The sequence below is a fragment of the Hyaena hyaena genome, unplaced genomic scaffold (assembly GCF_003009895.1).
Source record: "Hyaena hyaena isolate Hyena2069 unplaced genomic scaffold, ASM300989v1 scaffold_165, whole genome shotgun sequence".
In the NCBI taxonomy this organism is placed as follows: Eukaryota; Metazoa; Chordata; class Mammalia; order Carnivora; family Hyaenidae; genus Hyaena; species Hyaena hyaena.
In genome coordinates this window covers 2,401,269-2,422,256 of record NW_024080797.1, presented here as the reverse complement: position 1 = coordinate 2,422,256, position 20,988 = coordinate 2,401,269, and the positions used below count along the sequence as shown (strand labels likewise).

The following is a 20,988-nucleotide window of genomic DNA, read 5'->3' as shown; positions in this document are numbered from 1 at the left end:
GGATTATCTGCGGGCTTTTTTTCACTCTGCCTTGTCTGTAGTTAAATGAGTAGCAATTTGACCTCACTTGCAAATTAATTAGGAGCAGGGTTGACCTAATTGTCATTATATTCCTTGAGTCGCTTATCACAATATCTTAAATATGTTGTTACACAGAATGTCTCTTGAATCATACGGGGAAATGGGTAATAGATGAACACTAAAGGGATGGCAAGAAGTTATAGAAAGAGACCATCTTGGTGATGTCGCTATGTTTTGTTTTCTTTTTGTTTTCAGTAACTGTTCTACCTTGTTCCTGCCTTTTAGATGAATGGTAACGTTTTCAGTTTAGTTGGCAAATTTCTGCATGCTGCCTAATCTATGTAGGCATAAAAACCAAAGGCAGACTTTTATTTCATTCTTCAGATTACTGCATCTCCCAAGACTGAAGCATATTCAGAAGTCATTAGTACAGATCAAATTTTGAATTTTGGTTGATGTGACTTTTCCTAAGATTTCTAAAATAAAAATAATACACGCATGTGTTTTTAAAAACTGAAATAGTTTAGGAATCTCTGTTCTATTCTTCTTCATGCCCATTGGCTCTGTGAAGGGAACACCTTTAACCACTTTTCTCTTTTGTTCTCTTGGGGGTTATATCTTTGTCTCTAAATAATGTGCATAGGTATTTTTTCTTGAATTTTTTTCAACCTTAAAAATTATCTATTAATTTTCTGCTAGAGTATCTACCTTTACAAAGAATAACTATCAAGTCTTATTTGGGATGAAAATTTTGTTTTCTCTTTATAGGCAGTACTATAACCCCCTCTGGCTTCTGTTTTACTTAAATGGACATAATAAGAGGAAGAAAGAAGGCAGCATTCATTTTAAATCTTATTACTACAAGAAAACTTCGTAATTTATGTGAACCATTCTACTGTTGTAGACAACACTAATCCACCTTGAGAACATTTTTTAGATTGCTTTGATATGTTTTGCTTGTTTAGCAACATTTTAGTGCATTTAGTTAATGCACTAAAAATCTTTTGAAAAGGGGGAAGTATCTGTGGTTTTCTTAAAGTGGTCATTTGTAACACAGTCTAAACGATCAGTATAACAACTCTTCCTTTCTACGACATTCTATCCCATAAAATAACAAAGCAATGAAAGAAACACAATGATTGTAAGATGTACCTGGGTAAAGGAGAAATACCAATAGAAATTTACCAAACTAGTTGATTAAAAATGTACCCCTGGGAGGGTCTGGGTGGCTCAGTTGGTTGGGCTACTGACTTCAGCTCAGGTCATGATCTTGCAGTTTGTGGGTTTACGCCCTGCGTTGGGCTCTGTGCTGACAGCTTGGAGCCTGGAGCCTGCTTTGGATTCTGTGTCTCCCTCTCTCACCGCCCCTCCCCCTTCCTTGTATTCTGTCTATCAAAAATAAATAAACATTGAAAAAAATGTCCCCCCTGGAATCTCATGTCTGTCAGTGCTCTGACCTTTCTCTTTCTTCCCTGCAGAATGGATGATGTATTGATTGGGGCTCCTCTCTTCATGGAACGTGAATTTGAGACCAGCCCTAGAGAAGTAGGGCAAGTTTACCTGTATTTGCAAGTGAGCGCTCTTGTCTTCAGGGACCCACAAATCCTCGCGGGCACGGAGGTTTTTGGGAGATTTGGTAGTGCTGTGGCACACTTAGGAGACCTGAACCAAGATGGATACAATGGTAATTTATAACAATATGTGGGATTGTTTAATGTGGCGTAATTCTTATTGCTGTTACATGAAGGAAACAATGACCTCTTAAAAGTATTTACAGAAGTGTGTATAGTAGTTATTATTATTGACATTTTTAATTTTTAAATGTTTATTTATTTTTGAGAGAGAGAGCACAAGTGGGCAAGGAGCAGAGAGAGAGGAAGACACAGAATCCAAAGCAGACTCCAGGCTCTGAGCTGTCAGCACAGAGCCTGACGCGGGGCTCGAACCCACGAACTGCGAGATCATGACCTGAGCCAGTCAGCCGTTTAACACAATAAGCCCCCCAGTACCTCTATTATTGATTTTTAATAAACTATCAAAAAATCTCAAGACAGTTTAAAGTTTATATATGGTGTCATATAACAGCTCTAAAGAAAGGCAGCTCTTATTTTTTAAATTAATATTTGGAGTTAGTGACTCAAAGAAAACTAGAGAACCTTCCATATGTATGGAGTCCAGACAAAGAAATGCATGCTGATGTATAAACAAGAATATTGCCTTGTGATTAACCCATATGGGTTACATATAGGTTATGCTGAATTTTATTGGGTCGGTAAATTTCAGCTTAAAGCAACGTCAGTGTTTGCAGTAGTGTTAAATTCTTAGTTTAGGATTATGATTCTTTAAGCTAGGAATTTATGAATCCCTAGTGAGTACCCTCTCCTCAGAAAAACGTGCAAGCTCGCACAAGGTTTTGCATACATTTTCAGGACCTTTAAGTTAAGAAGTAAGGTATGATGTGTCCCTTAAGGTCTAAGGGAGCAACAGGAATTTGTTCCAATGAAATAGCCTAGGGACTGCTTGCATCAGATCAGTATTCATTAGTACCTTTGCCAAGGGGTTTTGAGATGTTATGTGTTCTTTGAGAAAAAAGACATCCCAGAGATGTATGGTTAGTAATTTTTAAAGTGCCATAAAACATAAATGCATATTACAAGTTCATGGTTCCAGTAAAATAATAAAAAAAGAGACAAGTTCATCTTTAATTGATAGGCTACTTTTGAAACCTGCCCTATCCCTGGGCACCACGCAAAGTAAATAATGCTACATTATCCATCAAGCATCCTTTTCACCATATTTTCCTCTATTTGTCTTTTTTTCCCTCAAACCCATCATAATATTTTTAAAAGGTAAGAGAAACATTTTTTAATGTTTTATTTATTTCTGAGAGAGAGAGAGAGACAGTGTGAGCAGGGGAGGGTCAGAGAGAGAGGGGACACAGAATCTGAAACAGGCTCCAGGTTCTGAGCTGTCAGCAGAACCTGTCATGCGGGGCCCAAACCTACGAACTGTGAGATCACGACCTGAGCCGAAGTCAGACGCTCAACCAACTGAGCCATCCAGGCGCCCCAAGAGAAACATTTTTAATGGCATAAAGCATGCTCTGCCTCTCTGAACCTTGATGTCATTGAGTATGAAGTGGGTAAAATAGGGGCACCTGGGTAGCTTTGTAGGTTAAGCAACCGACTCTGCTCAGGTTGTGATCTCACGGTTTGTGAGTTCGAGCCCTGTGTCGGGCTCTGCGCTGACAGCGAGGCTTGGGATTCTCTCTTTCCCTCTCTTTGCTCCCAGCTCCCCTGCTCATGCTGTGCTTGTGTGTGTGTATGTCTCTCTCTCTCAAAATAAATACAATAAACATTTTTTAAGTGGACAAAATAATGCCAGACTGGGATGAAACACGGGACAGATGTGGATGGACCTAGAGGAAGTGGAAGAAGGGTCCCCTTGCACCTGCCACGTGATGCTATCTTCATTTTCCACAATAACCTGAGATTTGGGAGAGTTTATCCTTACCTGTTAAATGAAGCTGGAATTCTGATCCTTGTTATGTAGTCAAAATTGATTCATGCTTTACTTAGTCTTATCAAACTTACTTAGGAGCAAAGAGAAATGAATGACAAAATGAGGATACATAATCGTCATCCACTGTGGTGAGCTGTTGTGTTGTTGTGTTATTGGTGCTCTTTTTTATGTAAAACTAAATATTCGTGTGTTTTATGTTATTAAGTTTATTTTGTGAGAAAGAGAGAGAGAACCTCTAGCAAGCTCCCACTGTCAGTGCAGAGCCTGACGTGGGGCTTGATCCCATGAACCAGGAGATCATGACCTGAGCAGAAATCAAGAGTTGGACACGTAACTGACTGAGCCACCCAGGTGCCCCTTGTATGTAGTGTTTAGAGCAATCCTGATGAGCACAATGTGTGGAGGTTACTTTTCATTCAGTGCTATATTTAAGTGGGAGTCAAGTGATAGGGTCCTTTCCAGGTTTCTCTGCATCCTCTACTGTAAAAGGGGTCCTGCATCCCTCATGGGGCGATGTAATCATTACATTAGATAATCTTTGTGAAAGAGATTGGCTTTTTTCTCTTTTAACAAGAAACTCATAAGTCCCCTGTCCTACCCAGCCTAGTGACATGGCCCAGCCCTCCCTGTGTCTCCTTGTTTGGTTCCCATGCAGTCCATTCTCTGCCTTGCACCTCCGATGGGCCAAGAGCTTTCCAACCTTGGACCTTTGCACGCCAGTTCTTTCCGCCTGGAGTGCTCTTCCCTCTGATTTCACACAGTTGGTTTCATCTTGTCCCTAGATTTCCATTTCAACGTGAGCCTTAATGACACCTTGTCTGATCACCTAATCTAAAGATAACAACCAGTCTTGGCACCTGGGAAGCTCAGTTGGTTAAGTGACCTACTCACGATTTCGGCTCAGGTCATGATCTCATGGTTCATGAGATCAAGCCCCGAGTTGGGCTCTGAGCTGACAGCGTGGAACTTGCTTGGGGTTCTCTCTCTCCCTCTTTCTCTGCTCCTCCCCTGCTCATGTCCCCCCACTCCTGCACTCTCTCTCAAAATAAATAAACATTTAAAAAAAGATATGTAAAAATAACAAGCATTCTCCATCACATTAATATTTTTGATTCTTCCACATAGAATTTGTCACTTTCCATCTTTCCTTGAATGTTTCTTTATTCAAATCGTCTACCACATGCACTAGAATATAAACGTTCTAAAAGCATTTTCTGGGGGCGCCTGGGTGGCTTAGTCGGTTAAGCGTCCGACTTTCGCTTAGGTCATGATCTCGCGGTTCATGGGTTCGAGCCCCGCGTCGGGCTCTGTGCTGACTGCCAGCTCAGAGCCTGGAGCCTGTTTCAGAGTCTGTGACTCCCTCTCTCTCTGACCCTCCCCTGCTCATGCTGTCTCTCTCTCTCCTAGAATTAAATAAAACATTAAAAAAATTAAAAAAATAAAATAAAATAAAAGCAGTTTCTGGTTCGCTGTCACACCCGCTGCATCCAGCTCACAGCAGTCACTCGATAAATATTTGCCGGGTGGATAAAAGGCAACAAATAACTTCTGGTTGCTGCAGTATTATGAAATTTTCATGGAAAGCTTAATAAGCCCTTTGTATTGACAACACTGCTCTTTGACTGTACTTAATTCTGTGTCTAAAATATTCTTCCTGACTTAAAAAATATGTTATGTGTGTCCATTTGTAGACATTGCCATCGGGGCACCCTTTGCAGGCAGGGATCAAAGAGGCAAAGTGCTCATTTACAATGGGAACAAGGATGGCTTAAATACCCAGCCTTCCCAGATTCTGCAAGGAGTGTGGGCCTCCCAGACCATCCCTTCCGGATTTGGCTTTACGCTCAGAGGAGACTCAGACATAGACAAGAATGATTACCCAGGTAAGGGTTTCGTTCTTTTCCCATGAGAGCCTGCTTCCTGGAAGGAAGCCTGTTCTCTGGACAACACATCATGTGAAAGGGGTTCTCTCCTGAAGGCGAAGGCCAAGCTTACCCACGGGTGGCCCAGGGCTTTTGTGCATGATTCCCAAGTGACAAAACAGGGAAGGCGGACATAACAAACACTCTCTTTCCCACCAAGAGACAAGGTGAGAAACTCAAGGTGGCTTTTGAAATACTGCACTGGACATAAAACTTGTCAACTTGTGACAAAAGTTTTTGTTTGAACTCTCCCAATAAGTTGTTGTCTGTTGATGAAGGCAGCTTGCCTCAGGACCAGCTACAGCAATTTATTTTAACCCTGTGATTCCCTTTTGAGCTCCTAGTTCCTATTAGGTAACTCATGAACCTCAACATTTCTGTCCTAAAGCTCATGCTTTTGGGGCATACATATTTTTTAGCCCTACTTTGGTGTTTTTCAAAATAGACTGCATATTTCAAAGTGAAGCAAAAGGAACTGGTTGATAAGAAAGATGGTAAACTGTTTTCGATTACTCTGTTCCGATTGAGGGCTCATGGAAATTATATGGCGCAGTGAGATAATTCACGGTTTGTGCATGCTGGAGGAAAGCATAACTTAAAGGATTGTTTTGGTAATCTCAGGGTTTTTAGCAGAGAACATTAGACTTCTTGGTTTTATGATTCAGTTTTCACTTTTATGTTAGTTATCTTAAGATGGTTTCAACAAATACTTAGAAATCACTAATAGTTAACTGACAGCTTCACCTATTTATTAAAACCACGTCTTATTCCGCCCTGCTCACCCTAATTGGGTACTTTCCATATGTAGAGTTGTTTTTCTGATTTGGGGCAACATTCCAGTACAATGACTGCCTAAATATACATTGCTAATTCCATCCTTCCATTTTCTCTTCCCCTCTGGGATCAGGCAAAAAGGATCCTGCATCATCTTCTCATAAATTTGCCAGAAATCTTTCCTGGCACCACCATAGACTCTGTAAGGGGCTCAAAGCAGATTTAGTTTTATATTGTATACGAATACATCCTACCTTCAGCAATTTCAAGAGCATCTAGTTAAGCTTATTTTCTTAGGTTATACTATAATAGTCTAATCAATGAGGTTAATGGGGTTTTTTTGGGGGGGGGGGAGAGGGTGTCATTCATAATATATTCTATTTTAAATAATCCCAAAGTTAGGTCCTTTATGTGAATTCTTCCCAAAAATATGTCAGGATGATTCATGAAATTCAACTTACAGATTGTAATTTTAGATGAACAGTTATTTTTAGAAAGTGATTGCTATTCATTATGCTTGTCATATTCTTACCTCAGTACTAGGGAACTCGACAGACAGGTGGCTGTATCTTCCACAAGGTAAAGGAAATAAGGGATGTATCGATCGCCTAGGAAGTTCATCACCTTTCTCTGAAGTCTCCTAAATAAAAGCCAGGAAGGAGAGAATCATGAAACAATTTTTATCTCTAGGAATATTTCTTCTGGGGGTGGGTAGAGGGTTGAGGGGGCAGGAAAAGAGGAGGAAGACAGGGAAGAGAGAAGCTAAAGTAGATAAATGTTGGTAATTAGTCCCCTCTTAATTATATTTTCTTTTATCCCTTCTTAACAACCAGGAAAAGGTCATTTGAGGCCATTCGTTAACCGTATCTACTAAGGCTGATTCAATTTATACTAACTAATGAAGTTAATGCAGTCTATCTGTCTGTCTATAAAGTAAATGTTCCTCATTAAGGCAGGACCATTCATGCCTCTAGTTGAATTCTTATCCCTTGAGATCGTCTTGAGGTGTCCAGTGTTCATCTGTACATCTTATTAGTAGACTTGGGTTCTGGTCCCAGTTCTACCTCTCACATGGAAATGTGGATGTCTTATGATTCATGATCCTGTAACATTTTCCTTGATCCCCATCTTTTTGCAAAAGAATGACATTCAAAGAAGGCTCTTTATAATGACACAAAGTCCCCAGAGACCTGTGCAGAGGGAAGCCACCTAAGGGGCGGGTGACTACATTCTGTTCACCACCACCGTGGGTTTGAAATTCACAGGCATAATTCAGGAATTAGGCATGTAACTTTCCTCCTGATCCCATAAAGAAATTCCACGTAGCTCTTAAGCCTCGATGTCCCTTAACTGGGAAAACCTTAATCTCACACTCACTTCCAGATTCAAACTTAATCTCAGTTGAGCAAATCTTCATTTAGATTCAAGACTTTCCTCCTTTCCTCTCTCTGAGGCCATTCTTTCAAGGAATGGAGTGGCAAAGGGTGTGCCTGTTGTCCAGGAATGAGGAAAGAGGCATGTAGCCCAAATGCATTGTCTGGTTTTACTAGCTTCTGCCTGAAGGATAATTCCATCTCTCCTGGCCTTTGATGCGTTGCTCAAGTTTCTGTGATGAAGCCCATGGCCGATGTGGCGGCCACTGCTCAAAAATCCCATGTGTTCTGGATCCCCATTCTATTTTGGCCTCCTGTGGTCCACTCTCAGCATGTGACTCAGTGCTACCATTAGGACTCAGGTACTTACAAGTTGGGTTTTCAGGTTTCTGAAATTGTTATCCCCCTAGATTATTCCTTTAGCCATTGCTAATTTTTTACCAAGACATCTTATTACTCCAGCCTAATGGAGTTTCAATCTTCTTAGGTTTTGCCTGGGAGACAGCCATCTCTGCCCGCTCCAAAAGCTATTGGATGGCATGCTTTCCCAATTCTATAGTTCATTTTATAAACCCTATGTCCTAGTCCCCCATGGTCTATCCTGTGATTTTTTCCCCAAACCAGTTCTACCTGGAACGTAAAAAGAAATACAATCTTCTTTCTCTCTGGGGTCCTGCTCTCCCACATCAAAATTAGTCTTCTTTCAGATTATTGTGCCTTCTAGGAGTTTCAAAATCCATTTAACAAGTTGACTTTCTTCTAAGATATATCTGGTCATCCTCAATAAGCAGATTTTCAATCTTGGCCACATATCTGAATCATCTGGGGAACTTTAAAATCTCTGTCTGCTCAGGTCACTCTCCAAACCCAGAATCAAACTCTCCAAAGTCTGAACCTCTAGAGAGTGGAGCTCAGACCAGAGTAACATGGTTAAGTCACTTGGGTGATTCTTATGTACAACCCAGTAGGGAACTAATGATCTAGAACAAAGTTCCCCCTTTAATGAATATTGAATCAATTGAGTATCTTGTTAGAATACAGATTTTGATTCATGTCAAGGGAGTGGGAACGATTCCTCCTTTATAGCTGGTTCCCAAGTTATATCACTGCCTCACGGCTTCACATCACATCCCGAGTAGCAAGGTCTGAAACAGTGTGCATGGAAGTCACCTACTTAGTCTGTTCCTACAGACTGAATGCATGGTACCCCCCTCAGATATTTTGACTTATGGAGTCTGAGATGAGGTTCAGGGACTGGTGTTCTTACCCAGGACACTACTTTGAGAAACACTGCTCTCAAGTCTTTGTGCATACAGGAGTTGGATATGTACTGTTCTCTTTTGGCAAGGACCTGTTAACTAAACTCTGGCATTCCATTTATTCATTTCGATTTGTCAAACTAATCTGAGGGTCTTTTCTCCTGGTCACCTCTGTGTAGTTACTGCCATTGGGATGCATGACCCTAATACATGCTCTGACCTTATCTGGAAAAATTAAGGCAGGTCCACTGAAAATACTCAAAAATTTTTTTATTTTGCATGCACTGCTCTACATCTCCTGGGAGTTATCTGTGCATTAAAATGATGCCTTGTGAACTTTCATTTAAAATGTATTATCCCAGGGGCGCCTGGGTGGCTCAGTCAGTTAAGCGTCCGACTTTGGCTCAGGCCATGATCTCACGGTTCGTGGGTTCGAGCCCCGTGTCGGGCTCTGTGCTGACAGCTAGCTCAGAGCCTGGAACCTGTTTCAGATTCTGTGTCTCCCTCTCTCTGACCCTCCCCTGCTCATGCTGTCTCTCTCTCTCTCTCTTTCTCTCAGAAATAAATAAAAAATGTTAACAAAAATTTAAAAAAATTTAAGCCTATCATGAGAAAAATACTGTTGGCCTTTGGAAATTTTATAATGGTTTGGTCCTAATTAAGTGAATTAGTTGAGGAAGAATGTATGAACTCTGCGATTCCTCAGATAGGCACCTCCATGCCAGTCCCCCTGACAAACTTCCAGGTGCCAGACTGATTCCACTATCAGGGCTACAAGTTGTGTACAGGTTGCATCCAGCCAAGGGGCAGGTGAGGGCAGATTCATATACCAGGGGGTTCCCTCAATGCAGGATGAGACAGGGCCACCTTTTTGAATTTGCACGCAGGCATGGTGGGTTCTCAGTTGCCCTGTTCCAGGTCCTCCATTCTAAATAGATCAGACACAAAATCCCCAAACTCTTCACTCTGTCTCCTTGGTCGCCTGCAGAGTTCACGCAAAGACGAGTACAAGTACAGAAGCAAACAGCAGATGTGACATTCTGCACTGACATAAGTCAAACCCCTTGGAGTTGCTAGCAAATGGAACACACGTGAAAACCTGTACTCACCCAAACTGGTGGCTTCGGATGGGGGAATTTATTCCATTCTCGAGGTGAACTCGTTTTACCTCATGTTAGGCACCAAAGGTTAGCAGCTGTGTCAGCAAGCAGTGCAGGGTTGGCTTCCCCTGGTCTTCACTGCCTGCCATCTACCCACTTCTGGGCACACTGCTATGAAACCTACCTGCAATAATGGGGGGCATACATGTTGTGCCGTTTGTTACATAGCATACTCTCTCTCTCTCTCTCTCTAAAGATTTACTTTACATGTTAGTGATACAGGCCAGCTGCCTTTTGCAGGAAGAAAGAATAAGGTTGATTGTGATGCTCCATGGACCTTTATTTGTGAGTTACAGCTGTTTCACCTCCCGGATAGACGAAACATCGGGTCACGTAGTACCCGAGATAATCAAAAGCACAGACATGCAAAAGGTGGCTTGATTTGCATTTACCCTTTGTCACATGATCTCTTCTGCAAGTTCCAGATGTTCTGAATTTGAGAAAGACCAGACACTTTGTTTTCTTGTCTTAGGGAACAAGAAAGCTACCAAAAAAGCAGACATGGGGCCAACTATATTGCTAACATTATTACAATTATAGCAATTATTACTACTATGGCCTCCACTGCAGAGCAGAGAAATACAGTTCGTATCCACTGGAATATTTTTTAATCTCTCTCGTGCACACACACATACACTCACACTTATATGTGCACATGTGTATGTTTCCATGTGTAGTGTGTGTGTGTGTGTGTGTGTACCCCAAGAGAGTTTATAGGGTAAAGTTAGACAATACTCCATATCTTTCTTTTTGGGAAACATCAAACCAGTATAAAAATAACCTATTAAAGCTAGTAGTGTGGCTGGGAACAAGAGAAGGGAAGTCAGACTGCCCAGGTTAAGATTCACATCCATCACTGATGGGCTCTGTGGCAATGGACAACTTACTTGATTTCTCTGAGCCTCCATCTCCTTATCTGAAATTATGAGGCTAATAATATTTCCTTCACTTGGTTGTATATGTTTGCACTTTCTAAGTTGGGAAAAGAATTTTACAAAATGTTGTGAAATGGCTTAGAACAAAAGAGGAAATCCATTTGATTGACATGAATAGAAGAAAAGCTAATTTATTTCACAGACGTATTGGGCCACATAAAATGTTGCAGAGTTGTATTCTTGGATTCTGGAGATGGACAAAATGGGTTTTAAACTTGACTCCATGGTTTCCTACCTGTATAAGCATAAGAGAATTTCCTAATCTCTCTAAACTTTAGTTTTCTTATCTGTGAAATTAGATATAATAAGTTGGTTTAAAGATAAAATGGCATTGTTTATATAATATGAAGTGAGATGATGTGTTGAAGTTAAAATGAGATTACATAGAACATAGTTTAATAAATGGCAGCTCTTCAGTCAAGTTTTTTTTTTTTTTTTTTTTGAGGGAGAGAGAGTGAAAGAGAGAGAGTAAGCAAGCAGGGGAGGGGCAGAGTGAGAGAGAGAGAGAAAGAATCTTGAGCAGGCTGCATGCCCAGTGTGGAGCCCAATGCGGGGCTCGATCTCACAGTCCTGGGATTATGACCTGAGCTGAAATCGAGAGTCAGTTGCTTAACCAGAGCCACCCAGGTGCCCCTCCAAGTGTATATTTAACGTCATTTCTCGTGTTCTTCATCTCTGCTTTGTTCTTTTTCATCTCTTTGTTAAGGGTCTCACTGAGGTCCTCCACTCTTTTTTTTACTTATTTTGAGAGAGAGAGAGAGATTATGAGAGAGAGAGGGAGCAGGGGAGGGGCAGAGAGAGAGAGAGAAAGAGAGAGAGAGAGGAGAGAATGAGAGAGAGAGAGAAAGAGAGAGGATTCCAAGCAGGCTCCTTACAGTCAGTGCAGAGCCCACCACAGGGCTCTGTCTCACACATCATGAGATCATGACCTGAGCTGAAACCGAGGGTCAGACCCTTAACTGATTGGGTACCCCCCAATCAAGTTTTGAAACAAGACATATTTTGGAGGCATTCTTTTCTTATACACACTAGTTGATATTATTTCTTTTGCTTATTTCATTTCCATAGTCCTCACTGTATTTGCTTCCCCCACTCAGACAAGTAGGCATATGAGAGTAGGAACATTGATATTAAGAACATTGATATTAAGAATTTGATTTTACAAGTCAATCTCTTGTAAAAGGCCTGTTGCTAGGCCCTCACTAGAAGCTTCTGCTAATATCGTTAGATTACTGCCCTGCTATGATGTAGCCTCACCATTCACCCCATCCCACCTCCCACCCCTAAGTGGAAGATGATGTATAAGGGACTTTTCCCATTGCTCACTACTGTGATTTATTGGATGCGAAGAATGGAAAATATTCTTCCTTCTTAACCTCTTAACCAGTTGAAGGCATTTAATTTCATATAAGCTGGGCCTGAACAATAGAAACTGAAAGGAAGGAACTAAAGAAATAATGTGAATTAAAATTAATTAAGACTTGGTAATGACTGGCCATGACAGTAGGTAGAGGAGGTGGGGTGAGTAATGAAGAGATGTTAAAGATGATTCTGGAATTTTTATCCAGTGTACCTGAGAAAAGAATGGTATAATGGACAGACATGGGGAGATGTAGTTATAGAAATAAAGATTCTACTATAGAAATAATATTTGGAATAATTTTCCTAATATCTAGTTTAACCATTCAGTATTATTTTAGATTTCTTATAGTAAATACTGTCATTAGTACACATATAAATAGGAGTCATTAGTATATTCATTTCTGGCACCAAAATTCTTTTTCCTATTCCAAATATGGATGTACTCAGGTTTCTGTGCTGGTGCTGATTGGAAAATGAGGGTCGGGCAGAGGAGTATCTTGTATACATTAACTGAGTGAAAGCCTTCAGAGAAGAAACAGCTGTGATAGTCAGAAATCCCTAAAATTCAATGATCTAGCCTAATCCTTCTAAACATGACTGTATAACAAGACCATCTGCTAAATGCATAGCTCAGACTTTGGAGAGTAGAGGAGGGGAAGTACAGATTCTGTGAGGCGCAGAAATCTTACAGGCAATGAAAACTAGAGGAAAACATGGGCTGAATGCCAAGACTATCATTGTCTTGTTTAAGACCATAATGGATGATGATTATACCATGAAGCCATCTCAGACAATTATACCAAATGGCAAAAAAAGTGACCCATTATCTGTTTTAATGAGTGCTGTGTGTGTGTGTGTGTGTGTGTGCAAGCAATCACGCAAGAGAGAACCTACACATAAAAAGAGATAAAATTTTAGCCAAAGGGAATAATGCATAATCATACCTTGGGCTCCTTGAAATTGATTTGAAGTTTAGTTGAACTAAGTTCAGATCTACGGTCAAAGTTTATTTCTACTTCTCTACTCAGGTTTTCCTGAAAAGCAAAAGATAATGTTCCTTACTGAGCAAGATTTTCATAATTTCATTATAAGCACATTAGAAATTAGAGTATTACATTTCTTGTAAAAAATATCTTATGAATTAGATTAAATGGAATTAATTAAGTCAACTGACGAGAGTTCCCGGACTTGAATTCAGCAGCGCCATAAAGTGGAAGTAAAAGTGAATGGAAAGACAAAACATGTGAGTTCTAGAACCAGTTCTCCCCAGATAATACTATTTTAGTAACTCAGCTTCTCTGGGCCTGACTTTACTCCCCTGAATGTGATATGGATGCATGAAAAGCTTCTCCAAGGATCTTTTTGAACACTATGTTCCTCTGATTCTATAACCCAAGATCTAGGCTTACTGCCTTCCAGATAAAGACACTACGAGAGAGAGAGAGAGAGAGAGAGAACTGTAGGCGAATATCTCTGATGAGCATAGATGCAAAAATCGTCAACAAAATATTAGCAAACTGAACCCAACCATACATTTAAAAAACCATACACCACAATCAAGTGGGATTTATTTATGCAAGGGTGGCTTAATAATCCCAAATCAAAGTGATACATATCAATAAGAAAAAGCATAAAAACCACATGATCAATCCAGTATGTGAATAAAAAGTGTATTTGATGAAGTTCAACATCAATTCATAATGAAAGCTCTAAACCAAGTAGTTTTAGAGAACATGCCTCAATATAAAAAAGGCTATATGTAGAAAATCTGTAGCTAACATCATACTCAATGGTGAAAACCATAGCTTTTCTCCTACACTCAGGAATAAGACAAGGATGGCCACTCTAAGCCATTTTATTCAACATAGTGCTAGAAGTCCTAGCCACAGAAATCAGACAAGAAAAAGAAATAAAAGACATCCAAATTGGTAAGAAAGAAGTAAAACTGTCACTATTTGCAGATGACATGCTACTCTATATAGAAAACCCTAAACACTCCACCAAAAAACTACTAGAACTGATAAATGAATTCAGTAATGTCTCAGGATACAAAATCAATGTGCAGAAATTGGTTGCATTTCTAAATGCTAATAATGAGGCAGCAGCAGAAGAAATTAAGAAAACATTCATTTTTACGATTGCACAAATAATAAAATACCTAGGAATAAAGTTAACCAAGGAGGTGAAACGCCTATACTCTGAAAACTAAAACATTGGTGAAAGAAATTGAAGTCAACACAAACAAATGCTTTTCTGCATCTATTGAGAGGATAATAAGGTGTTTATCCTTTCTTTTATTAATGTGGCATATCACGTTGACTGATTTGTGAATACTGAATCAGTCCTGCAGCCCAGGTATAAACCCCACTTGACCATGGTGAATAATTCTTCTAATGTACTGTTGAATTCAATTTGTTACTGTCTTGTTGAGAATGTTTTCGTCTAGTTTTATCAGGGATATCGGCCTGTAATTCTCCTTTTGAGTGAGGTCTTTGTCTGGTTTTGGGATTAAGGTAATGCTGGCTTCGTTAGAATGAATTTGGAAACTTTCCTTCTGTTTCTATTTTTTGGAACAACTTGAGAATGTATTAACTCTTCTTTAAATGTCTGGTAGAATTCCTCTGGGAAGTCATCTGGCCTGGGACTCTTGTTCGTTAGGAGATTTTTGGATCCTGATTCAATTTTTTTTTGCTGGTTACGGGTCTGTTCAAATTTTCTATTACTTCCTTTTTCAGTTTCGGTTGTTTGTATATTTATATGAATTTGTCCATTTCTTCCAAGTTGACCAATTTGTTGGCATATAATTTTTCATCATATTCTCTTATAATTGTTTGTATTTCTGTGGTGTTGGTTGTGATCTCTCCTCTTTCATTAGTGATTTTATCTATTTGGTCCTTTCCCATTCTTTTTGATAAGTCTGGTTAAGGGTTTATTAATTTTGTTGACTTTTTTCAAAGAACCAGCTCTTAGTGTCATTAATCTGTTCTACTGTGTTTTGTCCATGTTTGTTTCTATATTGTTTATTTCTGCTCTAGTCTTTATTATTTCCCTTCTTTTGCTGGTTTTAAGCTTTATTTGCTGTTCCTTTTCTAGTTCCTATAGGTGTAAGGTTAGATTGTGTATTGGGGACTTTCATGCTTCTTTAGATAGGCCTGTACTGCAATATACTTTCCTCTTAGGACTGCCTCCGCTGCATCCCAAAGGGTTTGGACTGTCGTGTTTTCATTTTCTTTTTTTTTTTTTTTTTTCAAATAGTTTATTGTCAAATTAGTTTCTACATAACACTCAGTGCTCATCCCCAAAGTGCCCTCCTCCATGCCCATCCCCCCCTCCCCCCCACATCCATCAGTCCTCAGTTTTTGTCAGCATTCAACAGTCTCTCATGGTTTGCCTCTTTCCCTTTAACCCACTCATTCTTTATTAGGACACTCTTTAACCTCCATGATATGAGGGCTTTCCAATTTTTTTTTTTTTTTGGTGTTTGATTTCAAGTTTCATAGCATTGTATTCTGAAATTACGCATGATCTTGATCTTTCTGTACCTGTTGAGGGCTGATTTGTGACAAAGTATGTGATCTATACTGGAGAACGTTCCATGTGCACTCAAGAAGAATGTGTATTCTGCTGTTTTAGGGTTAAATGTTTAGAATATATCTGTTAAGTCTATCCAGTCCAATATGTCATTCAAAGCCATTGTTTCCTTGTTGATTTTCCGCTTAGATGATCTGTCCATTGCTGTAAGTGGGGTATTAAAGTCTCCTACTACTATTGCATTATTATCAATGAGTGTCTTCATATTTGTGATTAATTGATTTATATATTTAGGTGTTCAAGTTGAGGGCATAAATATTTACAATTGTTAGATCTTGATGGATAGATCCAAAGCCATAATCATGAAGACAGTACGGTAGTAGCACAGAAACAGACACATAAATCAGTGGAACAGAATACAGAACCCATAAATGGACCCACAAATGTATGGCCAACTAATATTCGACAAAGCAGAAAAGACTATCCAATGGGGGAAAATATCTCTTCAGCAAATGGTGTTGGGAAACCTGGACAGCAACATACATCAGAATGAAACTGGACCACTTTCTTACACCATATGCAAGAATAAATTCAAAATGGATGAAAGACTTAAATGTAAGACAGGAAACCATCAGAATCTTATAGGAGAAAATAGGACTCAACCTCTTTGACCTCAGTTGCAGCAACTTCTTACTAGATGTCTCCAGAATTAAGGAAAACAAAAGCAAAAGTGAACGATTGGGACCTCAAGATAAAGTTTCTGCACAGCAAAGGAAACAATGAACAAAACTAAAAGTCAACCGACGGAATGGGAGAAGATATTTGCAAATGACATATCAGATAAAGGGTTAGTATCCAACATCTATAAAGAACTTAGCAAACTCAACACCCAAAAAACAATCCAGTGAAGAAATGGGCAGAAGACATACATAGACACTTTTCCAAAGAAGACATCCAATGGCTAACAGACAAATGAAAAGATCATCCCTCCTCATCAGGGAAATACAAATCAAAACCACAATGAGATACCACCTCATACCTGTCAGGATGGCTACAATTAACCACTCAGGAAATAACAGATGTTGGCAAGGATGTGGAGAAAGGGAAACATTTTTGCACTGTTGGTGAGAATGCAAACTGGTGCAGCCACTCTGGAAAACAGGATGGAGGTTCCTCAGAAAATTAAAAGTAGAACTACTTTATCACCCAGCAGTTGCACTAGTAGGTATTTATCCAAAAGATACAAAGTGTCTGATTCAAAGGGGCACATGCATCCCAATGTTTACAGTAGTGCTATCAACAATAGCCAAAAGATGGAAAGAGCCCAAACATCCATCAACTGATGAATGGATAAAGAAGATATGGTGTATATATGCAATGGAATATTACTCAGTGATGAAAAAGAATGAAAACTTGACATTTGCAGCAATATGGATGGAACGTGAATGTATTATGCTAGTGCAATAAGGTAGACAAATATCTGATTTCACTCATAGGTGGAATTTAAGAAATAAAACAGATGAACATAGGGGAAGGGAAGGAAAAATAAGATAAAAAAACAGACAGGGAGACAAAACATAAGAGAATTTTAAGTACAGAGAACAAACTGAGGGTCGCTGGAGGGGTGTTGAGTGGGAGAGATGAGCTAGATGGGTGATGGGCATTAAAGAGATCACTTGTTTTGGTGAGCACTGGGTGTTAAATTTTTTTTAATGGTTATTTACTTTTTGAGGCAGAGACAGAGTGCAAGCAAGGGAGTGGTAGAGAGAGAAGGAAACACAGTATCTGAAGCAGGCTCCAGGCTCTGAGCCACCAGCATAGAGCCCGATGCAGGGCTCGAACTCACAAACCATGAAATCATGACCTGAGACAAAGCTGGATGCCTAATCAGCTGAACTACCCAGGTGCCCCAAGCACTGGGTGTTATATGTAAGTGATGAATCACTAAAATCTACTCCTGAAACTAATACTACATATGTTAACTAACTTAAATTTAAATTAAAAAAAATAATTTTTAAAAAAGAAAAAAAAATTGAAGACAACACAAATGGAAAGATATTCCAAGCTCATGGTTTGGGAAAACCATGTCCATACTACCCAAAGCAATCTGCAGATTTAATGCAGTCCCTATTAAAAAAATCAACAGCATTTTCACAGAACTAAAACAAATAATCTTAAAATTTGTGTGGAACCACAAAAGACCCCAAATAGCCAAAACAATCTTGGAAAAGAAGAGCAAGCCTGGAAATATCACAGTCCCAGACATCCAAGTTATACTACAAAGCTACAGCAATGAAAACAGTATGGTAGTGGCACAAAAATAGACACATAGATCAATGGAACAGAATAGAGAGCCCAGAAATAAACCTGTGATTATATGGTCAATAAATCTTCGACAAAGGAGGCAAGAATATCCAAAGGGGAAAAGGCAGTTTCTTCAACAAATGGTGCTGAGAAAACTGGACAGCTACATGCAAAAGAATGAAACTAGATCACTTTCTTACACCATACACAAAAATAAACTTAAAAGGGATTTAAGAACCACGCATGCCTGGGTGGCTCAGTCAGTTAAGCGTCCAACTCTTGATCTTGGCTCAGGTCATGGTCTCATGGTTTGTGAATTCAAGCCCTGAGTCAGGCTCTGTACTGGCAGTGTGGAGCCTGCTTGGGATTCTGTTTCTCCCTCTCTTAGACACCCCCCCCCAACAGTGAATAAATAAACTTAAAAACCACTTCAAAAAAGGGATTAAAGACCTAAATGTGATGCCTCAAGCCACAAAAATCCTAGGAGAGCACAAGCAGTCATTTCTCTAACATTAGCCATAGCAACATTTTTCTAGATATGTCTCCTGAGGCAAGGGAAACAAAAGCAAAAGTAAACTACTAGACTACATCAAAATAAAAGTTTTCTGCACAACAAAGGAAACAATCACCACAACTAAAAGACAACATACTGAATGGGAGAAGATATTTGCAAATGATATATCCAATAGAAGTTTATCTCCAAATATATACAAAGAACTTACATAACTCAACACCCAGAAGACAAATAATCCAGCTAAAAATGAGCAGAAGACACAAAACAGAGATTTCTCCGAAGAAGACATAGATATGAGCAACAGACATGTGACAAGATGCTCAATATCACTGATAATTAGGGAAATGCAAATCAAAACCATAATGAGATATTACCTTACACCTGTCAGAATGGCTAAAATTAAAACACAGGAAATAATAAGTATTGGTGGGGATGTGGAGAAAGAGGAACCCTCGTGCACTATTAGTGGGGATGCAAACTGGTACAGCCACTGTGGAGGCTTCCTCTAGAGATTAAAAATAGAATTACCATATGATCCCATAATTTCACTACTATATATTTACCCAGATAATATAAAAACACTAATTCAAAAAGATAAATACACCCTTATATTTCTGCAGCATTATTTATAATAGCCAAATTATAGAAGGAGCCCCGTGTCCATCGATAGATGAAAGGATAAAGAAGTGCCACATATATATACATACACACACACACACACACACACATATATGCCCCACTTCTTTGTATATATATACATATATATGTATGTGTTATTGTTAATATTGCTAATATGTTATTATTACTCAGCCATAAAAAAAGAATGAAATCTTGTCATTTGCAACAACATGGTTGGATCTAGAGAGTATGATGCTAAGTGAAATAAGTCAGAGAAAGACAAATACCATATGATTTCACTCATACGTGCAATTTAAGAAACAAAACAACTGAGCAAAGAGAAAAAGAGACAAAGGAACAAAAAAAAAGAGCCCTAACTATAGAGAACAAACTGATAGTTTCCAGACAGGACATGGCAAGGGGATGGTTGAAATAGGTGAGGCGTAGACGCATCATGATGAGCACTTAGTAATATAGAGATAATGTATACTGTACCCCTGAAACGAATGTAATACTGTGTGTTAAATATACTGGAATTAAAAAATAATGTTTTAAGAAAAACAATGTTTCTTCTACCCATTTAATTTTTTTAAATCTGTATGACTTCACAGATGTTTATTTTATTTTGAGGGCCATAATCCGTTACTATATTTGTTTATATTTGTTGCCTGTTGTGTTCTATATTTGGCCATTGAGAATTCTTTGCAGTTCATTCCTGTGTTCTTTTAATATTTCCCATCCGTTTTGAGCATATCCTCACCATATAACATCACGATATGCTCCAAGCTCATCTTGTATTTTCCAGGCTTCAGCTCTGGAATCAACATTTCTTCAAAGACCTACAGTTTCTTTATTAAAGAACAATATTTAAAAATCAAGATCGGGACACTAGGTTTTATCATGGCAATGAGCGTGTCAAGACTTGTAATGCACTGAATTCTGTAGATTGCCATGTTGCCATGTATCATAGCTCCATTGCGAGCCATCAATAGGACATGAAATCAACAAATCACGTTTTCATTAGTCAACCTATGTTTTGTAAGTCAACACTTTTCATTTGAGTTGTCAACAACAGGTATTTGGGCAACATTAATATTATTCAGCTAATGTTGAGAACACCCACCATTTTTCTTCATTTTTCATCATTTTAAGGATGATGCTATTATAATATTTACTAATTACATGATATTCAAGAAGTTGTACTTTGGAAATACAGTTTATTAACTTATTCAACAAATACTTATTAACTGCCTTTCATGTGCCTCTTCTAGGTTTTGACGATAAAGCACTGAATTAACCATGACCCTGTCCTCTTGAGTCAGAGTTCAAATTCTAGTTGTAACAATGGCTGACTGTGTAAGCTTTACAAGTTATATAACCTCCACAAGCCTCAGTCTTCATTGGTAACATGCATATAACGGTGCCTAATAATAGATCCTTCTTTAAAGTGGTGTTGTGGATGTTAAGCTAGAAACATATGTATAATACATATAAAGTGGTTAGCACTGTGAACAACACCTAGTAAGAATTTTTAAATATTAGTTATAAATGACATGTTGATACTATTTTAACTTAATCCATGGTTAAGCAAGGTCTTAAGATACAGGTATGATTTTAAGTAGTTATAAGGAAACAGCTTTCCAGAAGAAGAACACAGCAGGAGCAAGACTCAGAGGTAAGAAAAGGTAATTTT

At 38.9% G+C, this 20,988-nt stretch overlaps 1 protein-coding gene across 2 annotated transcripts in view; it reads left to right on the top strand.

Annotated features, from left to right (window-relative positions):
* Positions 1 to 20,988, top strand: part of ITGA8 (integrin subunit alpha 8) — a 187,502-nt gene that overhangs the window by 67,956 nt on the left and 98,558 nt on the right. For both annotated transcript variants that reach the window (XM_039239984.1, XM_039239983.1), the window contains 2 exons: positions 1,500 to 1,705; positions 5,235 to 5,426. In XM_039239984.1, the coding sequence (XP_039095915.1) occupies positions 1,500 to 1,705; positions 5,235 to 5,426 (398 nt within the window). The remainder of the gene's footprint in view (positions 1 to 1,499; positions 1,706 to 5,234; positions 5,427 to 20,988) is intronic.